At 35.7% G+C, this 24,321-nt stretch overlaps 2 protein-coding genes across 6 annotated transcripts in view; both read right to left on the reverse strand.

Annotated features, from left to right (window-relative positions):
• RAD54B (RAD54 homolog B) overlaps positions 1-24,321 on the reverse strand; it is an 89,723-nt gene that overhangs the window by 33,077 nt on the left and 32,325 nt on the right. For 3 of the 5 annotated variants that reach the window (XM_064267900.1, XM_064267901.1, XM_064267899.1), the window contains one exon: positions 2,893-3,087. In XM_064267900.1, the coding sequence (XP_064123970.1) occupies positions 2,893-3,087 (195 nt within the window). Of the gene's footprint in view, positions 1-2,892; positions 3,088-20,022; positions 20,138-24,321 lie in introns of those variants that run through there. The other 2 variants (XM_064267903.1, XM_064267902.1) reach the window with 2 other exon arrangements.
• FSBP (fibrinogen silencer binding protein) lies at positions 6,844-23,972 on the reverse strand. The gene is made up of 2 exons (XM_023545870.2): positions 20,023-23,972; positions 6,844-17,148 (listed from the first exon to the last, which is right to left on the reverse strand). Exons 1-2 carry the CDS (start codon positions 20,394-20,396, stop codon positions 16,623-16,625), a joined length of 900 nt encoding a protein of 299 aa, XP_023401638.2. The 5' UTR covers positions 20,397-23,972; the 3' UTR covers positions 6,844-16,622.

Raw genomic sequence — 24,321 nt, forward strand, 5'->3', positions numbered from 1 at the left:
TGGGCTAAAATTTATAATCTGTGCCAATCTGTAAGTAGTATATATTCCTTAATTATTTATGGCAGAACATTTTTTAATTTTAATACTCTGATTTAGGGACAAATTATTTAGCCGATGTTTCTAAATGTCAAAGGCCCATTCCTTCATGCCCAAACTACCATCTATATACAACCGTGATCCTGACCTTTTCATAATAATGAAGACTATAGTTTCATCTTCATATGGAATTCAATTATTATTAACCTCAGTTTTACATGGAAATGGGAGACAAGAATAATCTTTTAATTTGGGGGCTCTTTTAGAAGTTTCTCCAACTCAAGGGTCTCTCATCTCACTTTGATCCAGAGTAGTGACTCAACAATCTCCACATCTTCAGGTCCACCCACCCACTGCTATTGGGGGGATTCCAACTCATAGCAACCCCATAGGGTCTCCAAGGCCGTAAATCTCTAGGAAGCAAACTGCTACATCTTTCTCCCACGGAGCCCCTAGTAGTTTCAAACAGCTGACCTTTTGGTTAGCAGTCAATCACTTAAGCCACTGTGCCACAAGGGCTCCTTAAATTCCCAGAAGACATTCTTAAAACTCTCAAACATTGTTTCCCACACTTTTTTTTTTCTGGACATTGTGTAAGGATGGCCAGTTGAGCTTCACTGCATTACAACAAGTTATCAGTAATTTCCTGGAGCCTTGGTGGCACAATGGTTAAGCGCTAGGCTGCTAACCAAAAGGTCACGGTTCGAACCCACCAGCTACTCTGCAGGAGAAAGATGTGGCAGTCTGCTTCCATAAAGATTCACAGCCTTGGACACCCTATGTATGGGGCAGTTCTCCTCTGCCCTACAAGGTTGCTATGAGTCGGAATCAACTCAATGGCAGTGGATTTGGGGTTTTTTTTAATCAGTTATTTCGGCATTACGGCCTTTGATTTTTTTTTAGAATCTCTACCCCTACTTTAACAATATTTAAATTTTGAATACCCAATATATAAAAGAAAAATTGCTTTGATTCTAGGCTATAACTTGCAAAATTAACTCTGGGTTGATATATTTATTAATATTATAATTATGCAAACAAGTTCTACGTTTGGATGTATTTTGAAGGCAAATATAATCCCCTTTATTGTTTAAACCAGTGATTCTCAACTCCTGGCTGGATATCAGAATCATCTGGGAAATTAAAATATACTTTTGCCCAGTCCCTTTACCCCCACCACTCAGGCCAATTAAATCAGAGCCTCAGAGGTCAGGGGCCCGGCATTGGCACTTTTTTTAAAAACACCTCATGTGATTCTACTGTGTAACCAGAGTCAAAAACCACTGGTTTAAGCTTAAATTATCTTCTTTGCTACCTGAAACTGAAAGATCATTTTATTTTAAACTATATGTACAGAAGGAGCACCGGTGGCGCAGTGCTTATTGCTCAGCTGCTAACTGAAAGGTCAGCAGTTCACACCCACCAGCTGCACAGTAAAAAGATGTAACAATCTGCTTCCGTAAAGATTTGCAGTCTTGGAAACCCTATGGGGCAGCTCTACTCTGTCCTATAGGGTGGCTATAAGTAGGAAGCAACTCGACAGCAATGTGTTTGGTTTTGGTTTTAGATGCACACAAAACCATGTATATTATACTTTAATGGTAAGAGACATTCTAGGGTAATTTTGTTAATTTTTAGTTGATTTTAGGACATAATTTCACTAAAGATGCAACACCACTGCATGAACAGACTCTCCAAAAACCTAGCCCCAATCTACCTTCACCAACACCGTGGAATGCGTGGTGTAGCTTTCCTTTTAATTCCTCTAACCATGAGCATAATACTGTGTACACTGTAAACAATTCAATATTTTTATAATAAAACTCTGTTGCACATAATTCAGTTCAGCCTCAAATCTTGCAACTGTGTCACTGTTCTTCATATACTAGTTTCCTGCAACACTGAACTAGTTTTAACTCTCTCGTGCTTTGTGCATTTGTATAAAGCTATTCCCTCTTGCCTAGCAAACGCCCTTTTCCTATAACCTCTAAAATTTCATCCTTCAAATTTTACGTAAAAAATAACACTTACGAAGCCTTCCCCTATAAATGGTCCTTCTGTGCATCCACTGTGCTTTATGAAAACTCCTCATTAAAACAATTACCTTACTGCTTCCTAATTATCAATTACATTGCCATTTCCCTACATAATTATAAATTACATTCATTATTGACTCTTCACTCTTAGCACAGTGCTTGGCACATAACAGTCACTCAAAAACTATATAAACTTCACACTTTTTTAATTTAATGACTGAACATGCAAAACAGAGATTATAATTATGGACCACACTCAAAATTGAACAATAAGAGACAAAAAATTAAGGCTGATGCTTAGACATTCCGAATTTGTGGACATAAGCGTATTAGCACTAGTCGTGCTGGCAACATTTTATAAAGGAAATTATAACTTCCAATTTGGATATATTAATCTAGGCCATGCCAAATCATTATCTCCTTGTTTTTTTCAAAATTTTAAATTGGGTGTCATTGAAATTCTACTCTTGATACCAACATCTTTTAAATTTTTAATCACAACATTCTGGGAGGAGAAAAAATGTACACAAGACAGCTGAATTTCAGAAAAATGCCAAAATAACTGTATATCACTAATAGGCCTTTTCATTTTGGGAACAAATGAAACCACAGGATGGGATTTGCCTCAGTGAATTAGCGTAGGTCGTAAGATTGTCAGACTGATTAAATGTTGTGAGATAATTTTATGTATGGCATGAAAGTCACTTAAAGAACATTTTAATCTGTCCCTTTTATAAAACCCCATTGTATTTCAACCATATAACCAGAGATACACACTGATTTCAGGTAAAATCATAAACATCAGGTAATATCACAATACCTTTTCCAATGTCTTTGCCTTCCAAATCCTTTAATGTAAGTGACCTGCCTTTTACAATAAGAACAGCATCACCTTCCCACTTTTTGTGTTTTTTCTTTGAAGCCTTACACCAAACAACACTGAAATATTTAACTACATTATTGGGTTCCTCTTCTTTTGCCTTGGACAGTGTCAGTTCTGTTGGGGCTGAATGAGCTAGAATAAAAAATAAAGTAAAATAAAACTACATTTTTAAAGGTGATTCTTTAATGTTTAAGTAGTGAGGTCTTTCAAACAAAAATAAAGACACAAGTAATTAATGCCACTGAATTTACACTTAAAAAGGTGTTTTACATTAGATATTTTATCATGATAGATTTTAAAAATTAAGACATAGGAAAATCAGATTGTATTAACAAAAGTATGAAAGAATATTGGATCATACTCATATTTTTTCTAAACTGAGAAATCCAAATGTCAGGTGTTAGCATTACAAGTACAATGAATATACACTTCTTACATTCAGCTGAAGTGGAATAATAATCATTATAAACAATTTAAAACTCTAGTAATTAAGGGTAATATTTCAAAGTCTATAATCACATATTTTGAACAATGATTAACAGTAACATAAAATAATAAGCCGAGAAAAGGTAAAACAAGATTACAGAGCTCTCTGAAAGAAAAATCTGTACTTTTTTTCAAATAAGAACAAAAACAGCAAAGAATGAGACTAAATTTCATTAAAATAATTTTGTCTCCTAGTTAGGGAATAATCAGATTAGACCATTGATTCCCAGAATTTAGCAATATCAGGAAAAGTTTCTTCTTGCAGAAGTCTGTAATTTCCTTAAAAACATTACTGTATCACCTGATAAAAACCTATCTAACCCATATTACACAGAAAATATTCCACAGCAGGGAAACTGATCTATGGTGACAGAGCTCAGAAAATCGTTGCTTCTCTAAAGTCAGCAGAGTGACTAGTAAAGTACAGGAGAGAAGAACTTGTTACAAGTGGAGGTTACATTAAAAAAAACAAACAAACCCGCTGGCGTCAAGTCGATTCTGACTCACAGTGACCCACAGAACAGAGTGGAACTGCCCACAGGGTTCCAAGGTCGCCATCTTTACAGAAGCAGACTGCCACATCTTTCTTCTTGCAGAGCTGCTGGGGAGTTCAAACTGTCAACCTTCTGGTCAGCAGCTTAACGGCCGCACCACCAGGGCTCCTCTCACATCCATTAGATTGACTAAAATTTAAAAAAAAATGACCACACTGTATGGAACAAGTGGAAATATCACACCCAGCTGGAAGGAATGTAAAAGAGCACAATCACTTTGGAAAACAGTTTGGCTGTTTTTTAAAAAGTTAAACATATAAAAAACAGCAATTGCAAAGATTAGATAGGAACATTAGAGGCCACAAGTTTATGTTAATGGAGGAGGAACAACTCAGAAAAGGAGGGTGAGCATGGTTGCACAACTTAAAGAATGTAATCAAAGTCATGGAATTGTACATGTAGAAACTGTACAATTGGTATATGCTCTGTTGTGTATATTCCCAACAAAATTAATTCAATTAAAAAAAAAAAAGTGAGGTCATCTTGGATTAGGGTGGACCCTAAAACCACTTTAAAAAGAAAGAAATACGAAAGAGACACAGACACATGGGGAAGGCCATGTGAAGATGAAGGCAAAGAAAGGAGCGATGTATGTATCTACAAATCAAGGAATTCCAACAATTGCTGGCAACCATCGGAAACTAGAACGGCAGGAAAGAACTCTTTCTTAGAGCCATTGGTTACAGTCCTGCCAACACCTTTATTTTGGACTTCTAGTCTCCAGAAAGGAAACCCTTGCGGCGTAGTGGTTTAGTGCTATGGCTGCTAACCAAAGGGTCAGCAGTTTGAATCCGCCGCGTGCTCCTTGAAAACAGTATGGGGCAGTTCTACTCTGTCCTACAGGGTCGCTATGAGACGGAATCGACTTGACGGCACTGGCTTTGTTTTTTTTGGTTTTAGTCTCCAGAAGGAAACCCTGGTGGTGTAGTGGTTAAGAACCATGGCTGCTAACCAAAAGGTCAGCAGTTCAAATCCACCAGGAGATCCTTGGAAACAGTATGGGGCAGTACTACTCTGCCCTATAGGGTTGCTATGACTCGGAATCCACTCAATGGCAATAAGTAGTCTCCACAACTGCGAGAGAATAAACGTCTGTTGTTTTAAGCTAAGGGGCTTTGGTGGCGCAGTGCTTAAGAGCTCAGCTGCTAACCAAAAGTCAGCATTTCAAATCCACCAGTGGCTCCTAGGAAGTGAGTTCTACTCTGTCCTAAAGAGTCGCTATGAGTTAGAATCAACAGCAATGGGTTTTGAGCTAAAAAAAAAAAGACGTACATCTACTGTAACCAGCCACTTCATTCCTAAGTATTAGCCAAAAAGAAGAGAAAATTAACGTCCACACAAAAAAACTTCAACCCAGGTAAATAAATCTTCCAAAAGCATGAAAATCCATGTCACTAAAATTCAGATCACTCATATTTCCATCCCTGGCATTCATAGATTTAGAAAGTGAGGCTTTACTATCTTTAAACCTCAGAACTATCAAGGTTGTTTCCTGAGAAAACAAATGATTCATATCCAGCTGAGTCAGCTGTCAGGATTTCGAAGCAGGTACCAACCCCTAATGCACAGCCCAAAGAACTCATCAGTCCCAGAAAGGATTCAGGCTGCTGTAACCCTGAACAGGAGCCAAGGAAGCACAGGACTGAAGTGCAGTTGCCCCAATTTCCTGGCCTTCCATAATTAGGGTGTGGACAATGGGTTAGTTTTGGATGGTACTTTGAGGAAAAATAATCCTTCTAATATACCAGTAAATATTGTGTATAGTTTTTATTATCCTCTTTTCATATATTAGTGTAAATACATTTCCCATATCATTGAATAAAAAAGTAAAATGATGGTTAATGTCTGCATAATATGGTTTTTTTAGTCTCCTATTGTCGGCCATTTGTTTCAGATTGTATTGACTTCTTTTTCTCTTGGTGTACTCATCCTTCCGTATAGTAGTTTAAATTTTCAATTGCTAAATCAAGTTGCCTTATTTATCTCAGCATTTTGTACTTCATCTTTGTTGCACTCATCTCAGTGGCAGTTGTGTTGGAAATTAATATCAGTCTTCCTTATAAAACTATAAGGTCTTGAGAACAGAAGTCTGTTTCTATCTTGCTCCTCACTATATTCTCAGAACAAAAGCTACATTTAGAAAGGGCCATTTTTACTTCAGGGACATTTTGTCTCCATATTTATGAACACTTATTTAAAATACAATCATCTTAAAATTAATGTTTTCACAGGAAAAATAACACCAAACTCGTCCCTGTTTTTGTCCATTTTGGTTTTCATTTTAATGAATTGTTTCCTTCAGGATCAATTATTTTCCAATCAAATTTTACAACAAAGATTTGAGTCATCATTTTTTAATATAATAAATTTTACTGATTAGTTTTTCCCATCATGAGCTTTCTTTTATAACCATAAATTTCACCAAGTCAGAGGTCAACACAACTGAACTAAACCAAAAGCAAAGAAGTTCCTGAATAAACTGAATGCTTCGAAGGCCAGTGTAGCAGGGGTAGGGGTTTGGGGACCATGGTTTCAGGGGACATCTAAGTCAATTGGCATAATAAAATCTATTAAGAAAACATTCTGCATCCCACTTTGGAGAATGGCATCCAGGGTCTTAACTGTTAGCAAGCAGCCATCTAAGATGCATCAATTGGTCTCAACCCACCTGGAGCAAGGAAGAATGAAGAACACCAAAGACACAGGGTAATTATGAGCCTAAGAGACAGAAAGGACTACATAAACCAGAGACTACATCAGCCTGAGACCAGAACTAGATGGTGTCCGGCCATAATCGATGACTGCCCTGACAGGGAACACAATAGAGAACCCCTGAAGGAGCAGGAAAGTAGTGCAATACGGATCCCAAATTCTCATAAAAAGACCAGACTTAATCGCCAGACTGGGACTAACAGGAGCCCAGAGGCCATGGTCCCCAGACCTTCTGTTAGCCCAAGACAGGAGCCATTCCCAAAGCCAACTCTTCAGACATGGACTGGACTGGAATATGGGATGAAAAATGATACTGGTGAAGAACGAGCTTCTTGGATCAAGGAGACACATGAGACTATGTTGGCATCTCCTGTCTGGAGGAAAGATGAGGACAGAGGGGGCCAGAAAATGCCCAAATGGACACAAGGAGAGAGAGTGGAGGGAAGGACGGCGCTATCTCACTATTGGGAGAGCAATTAGGAGCGTATAGCAAGGTGTATGTAAATTTTTTTATGAGAGACTGACCTGCTTTGTAAACTTTCACTTAAAGCACAATAAAAATTAATTAAAAAAAAAAAATTTCACCAAGTCTAGTTTGGCTGAGTTAAATTTTGCATATCTAAATATTATCAATATTGTATTAATCCATCAATTTTAATCCAAAAAACTGACCAATTTTGAAAGTGGTCATTGTCTTGTGTTATTTTTGTTGTTTTAGCAAATCTGATTTTCCCAGATTAAGTTCTAAGTTTTTCGGCATTAACAAAAGATGAGATGCTCTGATTAGTTTTTCGATTCTAACAAATTTTATGGTGTTACTTTTAGCCAATTTTAATGTTTCATTTTGCATTATTTCTAACAATAGCAGTCATTATACATTGAATAAAAGATGGGCCGTATCTTTCTGCATTTTTTCATTATTGCCATTTTTTATTAGGTTGTACAAAAGAAAAATGTAATGCCCCTTAAAATAGCTCAGGATTGCTCTAACAAGGAGGTAAAAAGAACACCTTCATCAAAATGGCTGGGAAAAACACCCTCAACGTAAAAAATCCTATTGCATTCCCGGGGTCCAGAAGAATAAACTGTAATGTCCAAGCCTATCTTCCACGCCCCACACCCCAAAAAAAATGCTGAATAAAAAGGGCAATAATTAAATTTTGAGAATTCAGAAATTATAATTTTGAAATATTGTAAGACTCTCAGACTTAGATATACCCGTTCTTTTGCAGAACAGCAGCAGTCGAGGATAAGAGCATGAGCTATGGAGCTAGGCTGGATGGGTTTGAACCTTATATCTGCCACTTACTAGCTATATAACCCTGGGCAAGTTACTTAACCACTTTGTGCCAATTTATGAATCTGTAAAATTAATGTAATACTAATACCTACCTCATAGAATTGGGCATTAGATTAGCTAATATATGTAAAAGGCTTAGAACAGTACTTGCCATGTAGTAAGTGCTCCCTAAATGTCCCTTTGCTATTTAGTTCCATTTGAAATTATGTAAGCCATGGGGCAGGAAACGAAGAGGGTAATAATTCCAAAAAGTAGAATAAAGGTAATTGGGAGTTAACCAAATACGGGATATTAGCAATAATTATAGTACATAAAACTCAGACTAATTACCCCTACAATTCCACTCTGTAATTTTTACTTTGAAACTTGGTTCTGCTCTATTTCTCCCTTGACCCTGTAACGTACTTACCAAATCAGTAACAAAAAAATGGTCCGCACAGACAAGAAACTTAAACGTCTTACTAGTAAGATTTACAAGGTGATGATGCTTAAAACCATGCAACCATAAAGGAGGAAGAGGAAGATGTCATTTTAATAAATAGTGATTATTATCTTAATGAATTATTATAAAGCATATTTGCTCTAGGGTTGGATAATTACATATTTCAACATACCCAGGCCTTGAATATTCTTATTTTACTTCAACAATTCTTGATACACACCTTGTTTTCAATGGAGCAATTGATTTAAAATGTGTCATATAATCAAATTCAATAAAAAATGTGATTACTCTTACAGATTGTATTTCTTGAGTTTTATCAGAACTTTAAATAGGCAGTATCATGTAACTGCAATATAAATTTAAGATTTTAACATAGTTTTTAATTACACTAAAAAATACACAAACTCCTTAGAACTCATAATAATGCAGTTTTTTCTTTAATAAAAGAAAATGAATGTCAACTAAGTACAAATATCATTATGTATTTAAAAATAAAAAAATACTGCTCAGCAACAAAAAGGAATGAACTACTGATAAACGCAGTATCGTTCAACATGGGATGAATCTCAAAAATCTTGAGATAGGTGAGAGAAACCAGAAACAAAGAATACATACTGTATGATTCCAATTACATGAAGTTCTAGAACAACACTAATCTATCATTTCTTAAAAATTATAGCAAAGGTTGCCTGGGGTGCCTGGAAATTGACTAGGAAGGGGCGAGAGGAAACTTCCTAGGGTGATTGTAACATTCTAAATCTTGACAGGGATCCAAGTTACACTGGTGTATTCATTGGTCAAAACTCATTAAATGGTACACTTAAGATTTGTGCAATTCACTGTATGTAAATTTTACCCCCCCACCAAAAAAACACATAAATACTGAACTCAAGTTAATAATATTCATGCTTAAGTGTTTAGGGATAAAGTGTACTAACATCTACAATTTGTTTTAAAACACATTTTTTTAAAAAGGTAGATTGACTCTCTATCCGCCTGAAGCAATAGAGGAAGAAGGAACTCAAGAATCAGAGGCAACTAAACTACAGGACTAAGTCTCCATGAACCACTGCTTCGTCTAACATGAGACCAGAAGAACTGGCTAGCATTACCAAACACCTCAGTCAGGGCCACAATAGGTGGATCCTAAAAGAAAGGGAAAAAATGTGGAACAATACTTCAAACTCCCAAAGAATCCAGACTTTTGGGATCCACTGAGGCTGGAGGAACCCTGGAGACTATTGCCCTGGAATACTCTGCAAACCTTGAGACAAAACTATACCCTGAAGTCATCTTTAAACAAAAACACAGTTTAGCTCAAAAAGTAAACAATGTCATCCTTAAGTACTGTAATTAAAAAAAAAACATGTGTGTGTGTGTATACATACAAACATATATATATATATATAATCTTTGAGACTAAAGGGACAACAGCAATTCTAAAGCACAGATGAGAAGTTTAGGGAGTCAGTGAGTCTACATTAATGGGAGTGAAACAACTAGAGAAGAAATACCAAGAATGCTGACACAATGTGAAGAATGTAACCAATGTCACTATACAATATGTGCAGAAATTGTTAAATGGGGGTTACGTTTTGATGTGCGTTTTCACCAAAAATAAAATTTAAAAAAAAGAATTCTTTTTTAAGGTGGATTGATAGATGGCTAGATGGACAAATTTGTAATAAAGCACATGTATCAAAATACTAATTGCAGAATCGAGGTGGCAGGTATGAATGTTCACTATAAAATTCTTTCAGATTTTTCCATACATTTGAAGAGTTTCTAAATAAAATGTTGGAGAAAAAAAATCTTTGTAGCAGAAGTGAATTCACGGATGATTTTAAAAAACCAGAAACCTATTAGCAAAGTAATTCTAGTATGTATCGATTTTAATGTTTAAATTGGGTGGATTTGGGTTTTTTTTTTAATTTTGCTTTCTACTATCGATAAAGCAATTGAAAATTAAAAATAATGTGAACTCAAATTATAGCTACTAGTTTTAATCAAATAATCCAAGAGATATATATTAAACCAATTTCTCAAAATCATATACAGATTTAGCATGATAGGTTGCATATTTTAAGAATTTAATTTTTTGTATTTTTAAGTACTATAACCATATTTTATCTAATTTTTTTATGTATTTACAATCAAATATTTAACTGATTTTGAGAATTTGTAGGCCTTACATTTTTTTAAAAGAACATGATATTTAGATACAGTACATTTGTCATTTATTATAATACAATCTTCCAAATAAATGTATTTTAATAATGCCCAATCAAAATTTTTTACCTCTATAGGACTGAATTCTTTGATTTATGGCAAACAAAAAGTATACAAATCAATACAATGTATTGCTTTGCTTTACCTTGTATTTAAAAGGACACGTATTAACAGAGCACTTAACTATTATCTACAGTACATATACAAATTACTACACTCTAAATTATTTAAACATGTCTATTTAAAATTTGACATTACTCTGAAAGAAGGCACATGAAAAATGACTCATTTTATGCATTGTCACATAAGTCAAGATGGAATAGGGTAAACAAATTTTTTAAAAAAACAAAATAACCAAGTTCAAACCCCTGCCAAGAATTTGCATTTCTAACAAATTCCTTGCTGAAAATTTGCATTTCTAGTAAGTTCTCAGGAAGTTATACATGAGAATCAACGGGGGATCTGGTTAAAACATAGCTTCTGATTCAGTATATCTGGCATGGATGTGCAAATTCTCAGCAGGGGTTCGAACTGGAACAAACCAATTTGAAATCCTAGAAATAACACCAGGCTGATGTCTCATTATACAAAAAGTACTTAATTTGAGTGTTGTAAGAAATCTTCAGGCATTTGAGATGCCGCTTTAACATATTTAGTTTAGAATATGACAAGTTATAACAATGTATCCATTTAAGCTTACATGTATACAGGGAAAACAAAAAGGTGGCAAAAATAGCCTATCCACTATCTAAAGGACCAATACATTGGATGAAATAGTCTTTTCAAATTTTTTGCATTTCTAGAGAATCAAGTCTACATTTTAAAAAGTAAAATCGCTCTTCTCTATGTATTCCCAGCATTGCATTTTATAGGTAAAGCTCATAGCCCCAGATGGTTCTCTATGGTTTGTAAGCTGTCTGGTGCCTTCAGTGTATTCGACTACTACTAGCACGATTTTCCCCTGTACACTCCATTTAGTGAAACCTGTCCTCAACAAGAACTGCTAATGTGGGCTTGCTAAGTATTTCCCAAACTCAAGTCTCAATATCAAAAATAAAAGAAAAAAGCTTTAGCTCAGAATTTCTCTAAAATACTCTAAAAGATACTCTGCAGGATGATAATTAAATACTGCCTCCAAAAAGGGATCTACTGTCAAACAAGTAGTTTTCTTTATGCAGAAATTCTCATCAACTGTACATCTATATAATGGAATGCTGGAGAGGAGAAAGAATTCTACAATGAAGCAGAATCATATGCTGTTGTAAATTCACTTCAATGAGTGTCATTCTGGTGTTTAAAAACACACAAAAGTAAGTTTTTTAAAAATTCTATGTTGTTGTTGTTAGGTGCCGTCGAGTCGGTTCCGACTCATAGCGACCCTATCCACAACAGAACGAAACGCTGCCCGGTCCTGAGCCATCCTCAAAATCATTGTTATGCTTGAGCTCATTGTTGCAGCCACTGTGTCAATCCACCTCGTCAAGGGTCTTCCTCTTTTCCGCTGACCCTCTACTTTGCCAAGCATGGTGTCCTTCTCCAGAGACTGATCCCTCCTGACAACATGTCCAAAGTATGTAAGACGCAGTCTCGCCATCCTTGCTTCCAAGGAGCATTCTGGCCACACTTCTTCCAAGCCAGATTTGTTCGTTCTTTTGGCAGTCCATGGTATATTTTATATTCTTCGGCAACACTACAATTCAAAGGCGTCAACTCTTCTTCGGTCTTCCTTATTCATTGTCCAGCTTTCACATGCATATGATGTGACTGAAAATACCATGGCTTGGGTAAGGCACACCTTAGTCTTCAAGGTGACATCCTTGTTCTTCAACACTTTAAAGAGGTCCTTTGCAGCAGATTTACCCAATGCAATGGGTCTTTTGATTTCCTGACTGCTGCTTCCATGGCTGTTGATTATGGATCCAAGTAAAATGAAATCCTTGACAACTTCAATCTTTTCTCTGTTTATCATGAAGTTGCTCATTGGTCCAGGTGTGAGGATTTTTGTTTTCTTTATGTGGAGGTGCAATCCATACTGAAGGTTCTGGTCTTTGATCTTCATTGTAAGTGCTTCAAGTCCTCTTCACTTTCAGCAAGGAAGGTTGTGTCATCTGCATAATACAGCTTGTTAATGAGTCTTCCTCCAATCCTGATGCCCCATTCTTCTTCATATACTCCAGCTTCTCGGATTATTTGTTCAGCACACAGACTGAATAGGTATGGTGAAAGAATACAACCCTGGAGCACACCTTTCATGACTTTAAACCAATCAGTATCCCCTTGTTCTGTCCGAACAACTGCCTCTTGACCTATGTAAAGGTTCCTCATGAGCACAATTAAGTGTTCTGAAATTCCCATTCTTCACAATGTTATCCATAATTTGTTACGATCCACACAATCGAATGCCTTTGCATAGTCAATAAAACACAGGTAAACATCCTTCTGGTATTCTCTGCTTTCAGCCAGGATCCATCTGACATAAGCAATGATATCTTTGGTTCCACATCCTCTTCTGAAACCGGCCTGAATTTCTGGCAGTTCTACAGCCATTTTTAAATGATCTTCAGCAAAATTTTGCTTGCCTGTGATATTAATGATATTGTTCTATAATTTCCACATTCGGTTGGATCACCTTTCTTGGGAATAGGCATAAATATGGCATAAATATTCAAAAACTCTATACAGCCCCTAAATGCTAGTGAATTATGTCACCTAATACAACCAAAGAAACAACAATCTTGAACAATACTGGAGAAGAATATGACTGTAGCAGACTATGTTTGCATTATTTTGTGGGGAAGAGGATTTTCAAAGGCAATTTTGTTCATACATAATTTTTACCTTCCATCCTTTTTTTTTTTATCCTGATTTTAGAACTTAGTTACCAAAAACAGATGTACTTTTTTGAACACAAAACTCTTCCCTAGAAATATCTCACAGAATTCATGTTCCATAGAACACAGTTGGAAAAATTGACTTAGCTATACAAAGTCAACATTCAAAATGAACATTATCAATTCATAGCAGCATGCTGAGACTGTAATATGAAGTACATTTCGTACAATAATTTGCTTTCAAGTTAAAGCTCACTATTGTAAAGATGCATTTAATAGAATTATGCTGTAAAACATCTTCTCCAATTAGAATTATAAAATTCATTAGACTCAAAGAGAAGTCATAACAGATTAAAGAGAGAAGATAAAATGATAAATACATATTCAAGGCATTTTTATAATAGAAATTTTAACTCTAATGAAGAATATAAAATGCCAGTTTTTTTTTCCTTTAACCAATTAGGCAGTCAACAAGCTAAAACAGTACCATAAAAGTCAACTTCACCTTTGAATTTTCTTCTATAACCATAACCTAAATTTTGAATTTAATTTCCTCACTATAATGTCACCTCCAAGTGCTGCTAACTCTCTTCCTATACCATGCCTCTAATCACATCATTCCCCTAATCAAAAGCTTTCAATGGTTTCCCATTGCACATTCAGTTAAATCTGACTTTAAAACTAGCATTTAATGTAATACATAATCTGGCACCAACCAACTTTCAAATTTATACTCTCAACTCACCTTCACTCACTCTTCAATAAAAAATCTGAGAATCTAGTATGATTTAGGTACCAACCTATATTCCAAAATACTTTTTTCCAGTGGTTCTCAAATTTTATCTTGCACCAGAATCATTGAGAGAGTTTAAAACACAGATTACTAAACCCCACCCCTAGTTTATGATTCTGCATGAAACGGGTGAGGCCTGAGAATTTACATTTCTAAACAGTTATCAAGTGATGCTGAGGTTGCTGGTCAGGATCTACACTTTGAGAACATTTCTATAGTCCAGAGGTCACAAAACTGGAAGCCCACTGGCTGAATGAGGCTCACTCAAAGATTTTGTCTATCTAGTATTTTGAAAACACGTTAATTTGAAACATTTAAGACCTAGAAAACTTAACAAAAAATTCAGATTTCTGGCTTATTCCTGCATATAAAAACTCAGCTGGAGCTAAACAGGTACACCTTATTTAGACAGGGGAGATGTCTAGGTTACCACAGCCCTCGTTGATATTCTCCACACTCAAATCACCCGACTGAGCACTGTATTTTGCTTGTACACCCTGACCCACTTTTCCCCATCTCTATGCCTTTTTTTAAATTGTTCACTCTGACTTCAAACACCCTTTCTTCCTATACTGCTGAAATTCTGTTGCTTTTAGGCACTGTCGAGTCAGTTTTCAACTCATAGCAAACCCATGTGACACAGTAGAAATGCTCTAGAGGGTTTCCTAGGCTGTCATCTTAATAGGACCCGATTGCCAGGTCTTTCTCTCACAGAGCCGTTAGGTGGGTTCAAACCCTGAGCCTTAACAGTTGTACCAGCAGGGATCCTTTGCTGAAATTCTACTTAAAAGCCTTTTTCGATGAAGCCCCAACAAAAATAGAAATCCTTAAGGAATATACATACTAAAGATTTAACATAAAGTTGTGTATTTTAACAGTCAAGGTTTTATTTATTTCCACAAATACCAAAATCGCACTATTTACAAAAATAAACATAAAAGCAACAAATTGTACCATAAATTATAAACGTATATAGTATGTTTTTGGAAATTTTCATTCTAAGCAAAATTTTAATTTTGTCCATTCTGATTTTTACTATGAAAGAAATCTTTAGGATAAGACACTTAAATTAAGGCATATTTTAAAATCACATAAGCTCCATTAGAATATTGTATCTTATTTTGCTGGCCAAAAAAAGGGACGGGAAGATTAGGGAAATTGATAGAATTCCCCTGATCAAATCTAACAATCTTTTACAGCAATTCTAATAAAATAAATATTTTTAGTTTTTAAATCTAGAGAATGGAGCATTTCTGCCTCTATGGGATAAAAAAACCAAACCAAACTGCCACTGAGTCGATTCTGACTCATAGCGACCCTACAGGACAAAGTACAACTGCCCCATAGGGTTTCCAAGGACCAGCTTAGTGGATTCAAACTGCTGACCTTTTGGTTAGCAGCCAAATTCTTAACCACTGTGCCACCAGGGCTCCTCTACGGAATAATAAAAAAAAAAAATAGCAAGGGGGAAAATTACAGACAGCCAGAAATGCTGAGTGCTGGTCATTGCTCTGCCATAAAAAGCTTTGTTATTCCATTATAAGTCACTGACTTCTCTCTGGACCTTAGTTTCATTACCTTTAAATTGAAAAGACGGGAAAAAAAGTGGTCTCCAAATACCTTCCATCTCTAAAATCCTAGGACTACTCCTCCAAAGATGAAAACATATTAAAAAAAAAAAAAAATCAAAGTCATACAGACAAGCTTCTTGTTATTCGGTTAGCACAGCTTTCATATCAGACTGACTTAAAAACCTTTAGTTTTCAAAGCTCTAATTTAAAATGCTGGAGACTTAGAACTTACAAAGAATACAAAGAATATGTGCTTGTAAATGTGTATGTATATGTTAAATTTTTAAGGTCTCATGATGGTGTGATGGTTAAGTGCTTGGATGCTAACTAAAAGTCGGCCTACCAGCCACTCTGTGGGAGAAAAGATCTGGCATTCTGCTCCCATAAAGATCACAGTCTAGGAAATTCTATGGGGCAGTCTGACTCTGTCTTACAGGGTCACTATGAGTAGCAATCAGCTCAAGGGCACACAACAACAGCAACATGCTGTATTTTAATGAGAAATTATCTTTTTATAAAGACAACAATTAAACTTCTTAGAAAAAGAAAAATGAGAGGAAGACAAATTAAATATATAACCGTGTCAACCAAAAAGTAAATTTGAATATATCTCAAAGGAAAACTTAGTAAAAACTCACATCAACAAAGTTTTTCATTAATAGAAGTAACAACATTTTTCAAGAATATGCATTTTGCTTTAGGATACTCTGAAAAATTAAAACTATTAAATTGCAAGGTTCAAAAAAATTTTAGAGACCATTATACTCTGGCAGACCATGCCGTAAGCGAATTGCTTTCAGCCTCTCCACTTCAATTCTTGCTCTTAGCAGTTCTTCCTGTAGCTGTTGCCTTCTTTTCAATCCATCCCTCTTCTCCTGAACATATAATCCAAAATTTTTTTGATTTTCTAAGATTATCTGATGCTCCTCTTTCAGCATTTGCAGAACCTGAGGATCATACCCTAAAAGTGATCTAAAGTGTTCTCCACTCTCTTGTCGAAAAAATTCATCTCTCCTTGGAATAGAAGATGGAGACAATGTCATTCTCATGTCAACAGAGGACAGAGATGGCGACAAAGATCTTTCCATAACATGTACTAATTCATGTTCTTCTCTTTGCTCTAAAGTATCATCACTCTGTTGAGAATTTAAAGCCAGTGGTGGAGGTGGTTTAACGTCTTCTTGCTTCACCTCCACTGTAATAGCAACAGGTTGGTGATCCAACATTACCTGTAGTGAACTGGTACCAGCCTGTGCTTCCTCATCCAAGTTTGCACTACAGCACACAAAAAAGCATTATAAAAAGTAAATGAAATGAAGATAAAAGTATATTTATAGCATAATCTATTTAATATACATTGAATTACTAAGCTTTAAAGCTATAAAGAAAATTAGGAAACAAAATTTTTTAACCCTTGGAATAACAAAGTAACTAGGTCAGGATTTAAATGATATACACACAGAGGTCTCCATATGTAAAAAGATCCTTAACTTTAAGGCAGGCTGTTAAAAAGATAGCCCTAATAATTACAAAAGTCAACGAGGTAAGTAAAAAAGAGAAACCATTTCTGATGCTCTCAAAGAGACACCAACTGTCCCTACAACCCTGAGGTTCCTAAATGATGTAAAACCCCAAAATAATGCATTCTACATGGATTAAAATGCTGGAGCAAGTTCAAGTAGAACCTAAAGGAAAAAAATTAAAACTGCCTAAATGTCAGTAATGGCATTAAATTGTCAGAAATATCAGATACTTGCCAAAAAGATACAAGTGAAATAATTCAACAAGGTTTATGGATTATATAAATTATTTCATTTTAATTTTTATCATTTTATGATTTGCAAAATCAAAAGAATGGAATATAAATGTAATTAAAATTAGTAAGGTTTGCTCCTATCAACATTTCTTCTAAAAACAGTCATGGGAAAAGGCTAAAATTACACATGAAAATAAAATTTTTTTTTTAATCCACAATAATTACTATTTCAAATTAGCATGTATAATAAAGATTATGACTCACAATTAAACACAGACATTATATTCCCAGGTAAATTAATAATATGTCTGATCTCTGGAACACTGCATTCCATTCTGGTTAAAACATTAAAAGTAAGGCATAGTAAAGCTGAAGAAAATGCTTTATTTTATTCAGAAAGTCACAAAAAAAACAGGCAAGGACTTCTAAAATTTATGAGTCTGAATTCTGAGGATCAAACAGACTACAAAAACAATTTAATTGGGGACAATAAAGATATAAATCAATGTAAATTTGTAGAGATAAACAGCCTTACAAAATAGGTATTTTTTTAATATGTTAAACAATCTAATCAGTAATATTTTCCTATTAAAGGAGTTTGGAGAGATTAACAGGCATATTTATATAGAAGCATAATTAAGTTTGTAAGAATAAACTTCTGAGATAATCAAGATTGAAGATGATGTCAATCAGATAAGTATAAGCACATTAAATATACAAATATATTAAATTAAGCTTAATATAGAGAAAATGGCAGTGTAAATATACTAGCATAAATATTTAAGTGACACTTAAAATCTGGAAAGTTCATGTTGTTTAAATAGAAGGTATAGAAATGCATAAGTCAATCAAATCATTTTATCAGAGAAATCATGGCGCCCCAGAAGATGTCACAGAATATGTATTTTCCAACTGCCCAAGATGTAAAGATACTTGTATACTTACTATTTCCCTTCCATACTATCCCTATTATTTTTAAGATATGCGACTAACTAGTTTCTACCTGTAGTTTTCAATACCCCAAAGATACACAGCTTTGTTTTCCCTCTATGGTTCAAGGGAAAATATTTTTTAACAAATAGCACAGAATAAAAAACAGTTTTACTGTGGAGGTTTTTTTTAGACATGTGGCACATTAGGATTTGTCATCACTGAACATTTTAACCAGTGGCTCCCAGAATTAATCCACTGTGTGACTGTGCCTTGGATCCCCACTGATGATGTTTTTTACTGTGTTATCAAAACTAAAAAAAGCAGTTAAGAAGCTAGACTCAAAAATATTTTCCTAGTAAATTACCAAGATAACAAATAGGTTTGGCTAACAAGTTTTGGAGTTTTTGTTTTTGCCTGTTTCCCTCCTAACTTCAAAGGGACTTCACAGGTAATCAAATATTTTGCTTCTAGAATGGCTCTTCCACCAACAGGAAAAGCACATGGTAAAGCTTTGCTTAAAAACCTCAAATAACAAGAAGGTGTGGGTCTGTAATTTACCTAAATGGTTCAGAACAAGAAAGGAGCTGGCATTTTTATCTTTTGCCAGGAGTTAAGATCTGAATTAATGGCAAAATAACTTTTGAAGATTCCCAGGCAAGTATTTACAGACAGCAAAAATATAACCAAAAATCCATTTCAAACCCTAAAAGAACCCAGTCCCTCTTATGAGTGTACTAAAATTAATAGTTTGATATCCTTGCAAAGCAGTATGAGAAAGCTTAACCTTTCCTGTTTAACCCATGATCAAAGTGAAACTAGGCCATTAACAAGCATTAAAAAGAACAAAAAAACTTTCTACTTTATTAAGGAATCTGAGTCCCTAATTAGTCTCTTTCCTTGTGCTCATCTTTTAAATTAGCAAAAATAATTTAAATTAACTTAATACATGGAATCTTGCCATTATTAAGTTTACTTAATTGCCGACTTAACTTCTATTTTTTAGTTCAATGCATGTATTCAGTAAGTGTTGACAGAGACCCTTCATAAAATGATTAAGATTACAAAAGCAAAAGTTACATTCCTCTTGAAACTTCTAACTTTATATAAATTATAAATAAAATTGAAAATCCCAATTAAATGTAATCTTAAATAAAATAAGGCATCTTTCAAAAGCTACTTTTAAATAAAGCTTAAAAAGTTTATGACAGCAACGGGTAACCTTTACTTTTTAGAAACTACACAGGAAGGGAAGGGGGAGGGGAAGAGTGCAAAAAGTGGCTTAAATCAAATGCAGCAGAAAAATTCCTTAAGCTACACTTTTTTAAGAAAGCAAAACAAAGACACTATTCATTGCTCCCATTGTGGAGATGCTTACTATGCATATCTCTATCAGAACTAAACCAAAGCGCAATAGATAGGAGGCGCCATAATTATGCACAACAAAATAAAATAAAGCTTACCTTTGTATGTGGTTCCTGTCTCTTACCAGGCAAAAACTGGAAATCTGGGGTATCATCTCCATAACTTTCTTGGTTGGCTCAGAAATATTGCTTTTAAAATCTGATTGGGTCTCTTTTTGCTGCAATAGCTCCTGTTTGGCACATTCTTTGAGCCTTTTGTAAAGGGTGCGTAGGCCCTGCGCTGTTCGAGGAGGACGGTCTACTCCAATTGCATTATAGTTAACTGCTATGATATCCCAACATCTATTCTTTTCCACTATTACTGAATGTTTATTAGTGTGTTGTTCAAGAATTTTAACATATGGCTTCACAAGCTTTAGCAAATCAAGCTTTTCAGATAAGGTAAAATTGGAAGATCTAGCCTTTCCTACCATTGTTCTTTTCAAATTAAATAGGCAGTTTCTGAAACCACCATGCAGCCTCCAGCTCTGCTCAGCTATTTTCACAAACAGAAAAAGATCAGGCTTAACTAGGCTAGCCTCATTTAGGCCCACGCCTACAGGGGAGGGTTTATTAAAATTCCTCCAGCTTAAGCTGACGCAGGTTCAGGAAATCTGCTTAAGCCAAGCCTGACCTACATAAAGCTTCTCACTGAAGAAGACAGGAAGGCACAAGCAAAACACACTTGTATATAAAGAGAACAGCTCGAGATAAGATTTAATACACAAAGGTCTGGAGATAAGCATGGAACACAGCTAAAAATTAGCTAATTTAAGGAGAATATCAGATTTCTACACATGTATGCCTAGCTGATAGACTGAAACTACACTACAGTATTACTTTAATAAAAACAAAAGAGGCACTGTTCTGTGCTATCTGTTTATAAATCCACTAGACAGAGAAATAAAAACCTAAAGATCTGAGTGGTGAATGAACAGATTCCTAACAGAGCCTCTAATCACTGTTCTGAGCAGCAGCTCTCTCCTACAGAATCTGCATAATGCTGGTCCTCCTGTCAATCAGGAATTGCATATCCTCTAGCTAGTTAGGTTACACCCAAGCTCAGACTCTACCGTAAAGCTAAGCTTCTTCTTCATTTTACAGTCTACGTTCCCTCCTGCACATTTTTTCCCAGTTATTTAAGAAGAAATTTTTGTTGAACACTAAATCTAAAATGCAGATGAAAACAGATGTTTTTAAAGCAATGGATTATTCTAGCTGTAATGTAAATGAATATGCTAGCCGGCTTTATCATGTGTAAAACCCACCATGCACGGTGAGAAACAGCATACCTTAATAACACCTTAAGTCTGCACACAATAAAATCACATTTGCTATTACAATAGAGCAGATTTTTATTTAGCTAGACTTGCAATTTGGACTATGAAAGAAAACGCTAATACGGCCATTTGTAAAGACACCAGTTTGCATGTTTAGAATACACCAGTCTGAAAACATACAATAAATAACAATGTAAACAAAATAAATCTATTTTCTTCTCCTATACATGTTCCAGATAGGGTAGAATTAGAACATACTTGAACACAGTTCCAAACAACCAAATAATTACAGAGTTCCAATCAATCAAATAATTACTGATCATCTATTAAAACTACTCCCAAGCACTGTCCAAGGCACAAGAAAACAAAGGTGAATCTAGATATAGTCCCTACCCAGGGGATTGCAGCTCTACAGAAATACCATAAGTTCTCAATTATCCTGTTTTCATTCTTTCAACAGAAACCACACAATGAGCTAGAGGCTTTAAATGTGTTATGGGTCAGGATGAAAAGTGAAAGGGTGATGACAGTTCCACAGAATAGTAGTGATGACAACCTTTCATTGTCTTAGAGCAGTTTACAACTCAGTCAATTGTAGAAATCTAACAATGTTTTATTGACTACGCAAAGGCATTCGACTTTGCAGATCGTAACAGATTATGGATAACATTGTGAAGAACAGGAATTCCAGAACACTTGCTTGTGCTCACGAGGAACCTGTACGTAGACCAAAAGGCAGTCATTCAAACAGGACACTGGGATACTGCATGGTTTAAAATCAGGAAAGATGTGTGTCAGAGTTGTACCCTTTTGATACCATCAGTACATCCTGAAACAGCCTAGTTTACATAATACTTGCTAAGAACAGCAACTTTCTGTTAACCTTTCAGAACATTAATTACAAGAGACCGAGTGTCAAACATTAACCCTTGCACCATAATCTTGAGCCCAAAGGTTAGAAAAAGGGCTCACAGGGTCACTATGAGTTGGAATCGACTCAATGGAATCGGAGTCGACTCAATGGCAATGAGTTCTTGGTGACAGGTATGTCAAAAGATTTGTGACCATGTGTTGGAAACCCTGGCGGTTGAGTGGTTAATGCTACGGCTGGTAACCAAAAGGTCAGCAGTTTGAATCCACCAGGCGCTCCTTGGAAACTCTATGGGGCAGTTCTACTCTGTCCCATAGGGTTGCTAGGAATCAGAATCAACTGGAGGGCAATGGGTTGGGTTTGGTTTTTGGTTTTAACATAGTAAAAATCACTCCCCTAGGCAGAGACCTAACAGGATAAAGAGACATGCTAACATTATAATGAGATTAGGATTGCACTGCGCTTGCACATAGTATGTTAGAAAATGTAGAAACCTGTAGTTGTGATTTGCTAAGAACTTCCTCCTTCCTCAGAGCATAAAAAATACGATCTGAGTAACCCAAAAAGCCAGAATCTAAGGACTGCATTCCTCTGCCTCAGCTTGTGCACAACCTCGGAATAAATCCTCTTTGTTCCTCACCCTGGTGTTGTCTCTACTGGCGAAAGTCTCATCAGGCCCAAACACAGAACTTGAGTTGGGTAACCCTTAGGCCATACTTTATATATATGCTGAACAAAGAATCCTAGAAGCTGGAACACATGAATAACATGGTATCAGGGTTGGAGAAAGACTCGTTAACAACCTTCGATTTGCAGATGACACAACCTTACCTGTTGAAAGCAAAGAGGACTTGAAGCACTCGCTGATGAAGATCAAAGACTACAGCCTTCAGTCGATTCCGACTCATAAAAAAAAAAAAAAACCGGTTGCCGTCAAGTCAATTCCGACTCATAGCGACCCTACAGGACAGAGTAGGGGTGCCCCACAGAGTTTCCAAGGAGTGCCTGGGGGATTCAAACTGCCAACCTTTTGGTTAGCAGCTGCAGCACTTAAACCACTACGCCACCAGGGTTGTAGAACTGCCCCACAAGGTTTCTAAGGAATGGCTGGTAGATTTGAACAAGGTTAGCAGCCAAGCTCTTAACCACTGAACCACCAGGGCCCCAGTACAGATTACACCTTAATATTCTAAAAAAACAAAAACCCTCATGTCGGGACCAATAAGTAACATCACGATAAACAGTGAAAATATCGAAGCGGTCCAGGATTTCATTTTATTTGGATCCACAATCAACACCACAGAAGCAGCAGTCAAGAAAACAACATATTGCATTGGGCAAACTTGATGCAAAAGACCTCTTTAAAGTGTTTAAAATCTTTAAAGTCTTTAAAAGCAAAGGTGTCGCTTTTTTAAGGTGTACCTGGCCCAAACCAGGTGTATCTTCAATCGCCTCCTATGCATGCCAGAATGCTCCTTAGAAGCAAGGATGGCAAGACTTCATCTTACATACTTTGGGCATGTTATCAGGAGGGACCAGTCCCTGGAGAAGGACATCATGCTTGGTAAAGTACAGGGTCAGGGAAAATAAGAGGAAGACCCTCAGTGAGATGGATTGACACAGTGGCTGCAACAATGGGCTTACACATTGCAATGATTGTGAGGATGGAGCAGGACTAGGCAGTGTCTGATTCTCTTGTTCATACAGGGTCCCTATGAGTGGAAACTGACTTGAAGGCACCTAACAACAATAGTGATGCAAGTGATTCTTGTCCACGGAGATGCAAATTGAAATAGCCAATCTGAACAACAACTTGACCACAGGTACTTAAAGTCATTCTAGCTTTTTCTGAATTTTTAAACAGTAAAAAGAAAACCAAGGAAAGTAAGTATACAGTCAGGATATATATTTCTTTAGATAATAGTTTCTGTTACTTTTGAAGGAAATACAGATATTGTCCTAACAAATGAAATGATAAAAATATTAAAAAATGTTCAATCTCCTAGTTATCATGGAAATACATAATAAAAATTATTTTTATCTAAAAAATGGCAAAATTTTTTAGAATTTGAAAATGTCAGGAGTGGATGAGGATATAGAGGAAAGAAATACTGTGTTTATGGGCTTGTAAAATGGCATTTGGATGACAACTGAAAAGTATCAGTATTTTACATGTGCAAAATCTTCCAAAATTACAGTAATTTACAT

Source organism: Loxodonta africana, chromosome 14, assembly GCF_030014295.1.
Source record: "Loxodonta africana isolate mLoxAfr1 chromosome 14, mLoxAfr1.hap2, whole genome shotgun sequence".
Taxonomy (NCBI): Eukaryota; Metazoa; Chordata; class Mammalia; order Proboscidea; family Elephantidae; genus Loxodonta; species Loxodonta africana.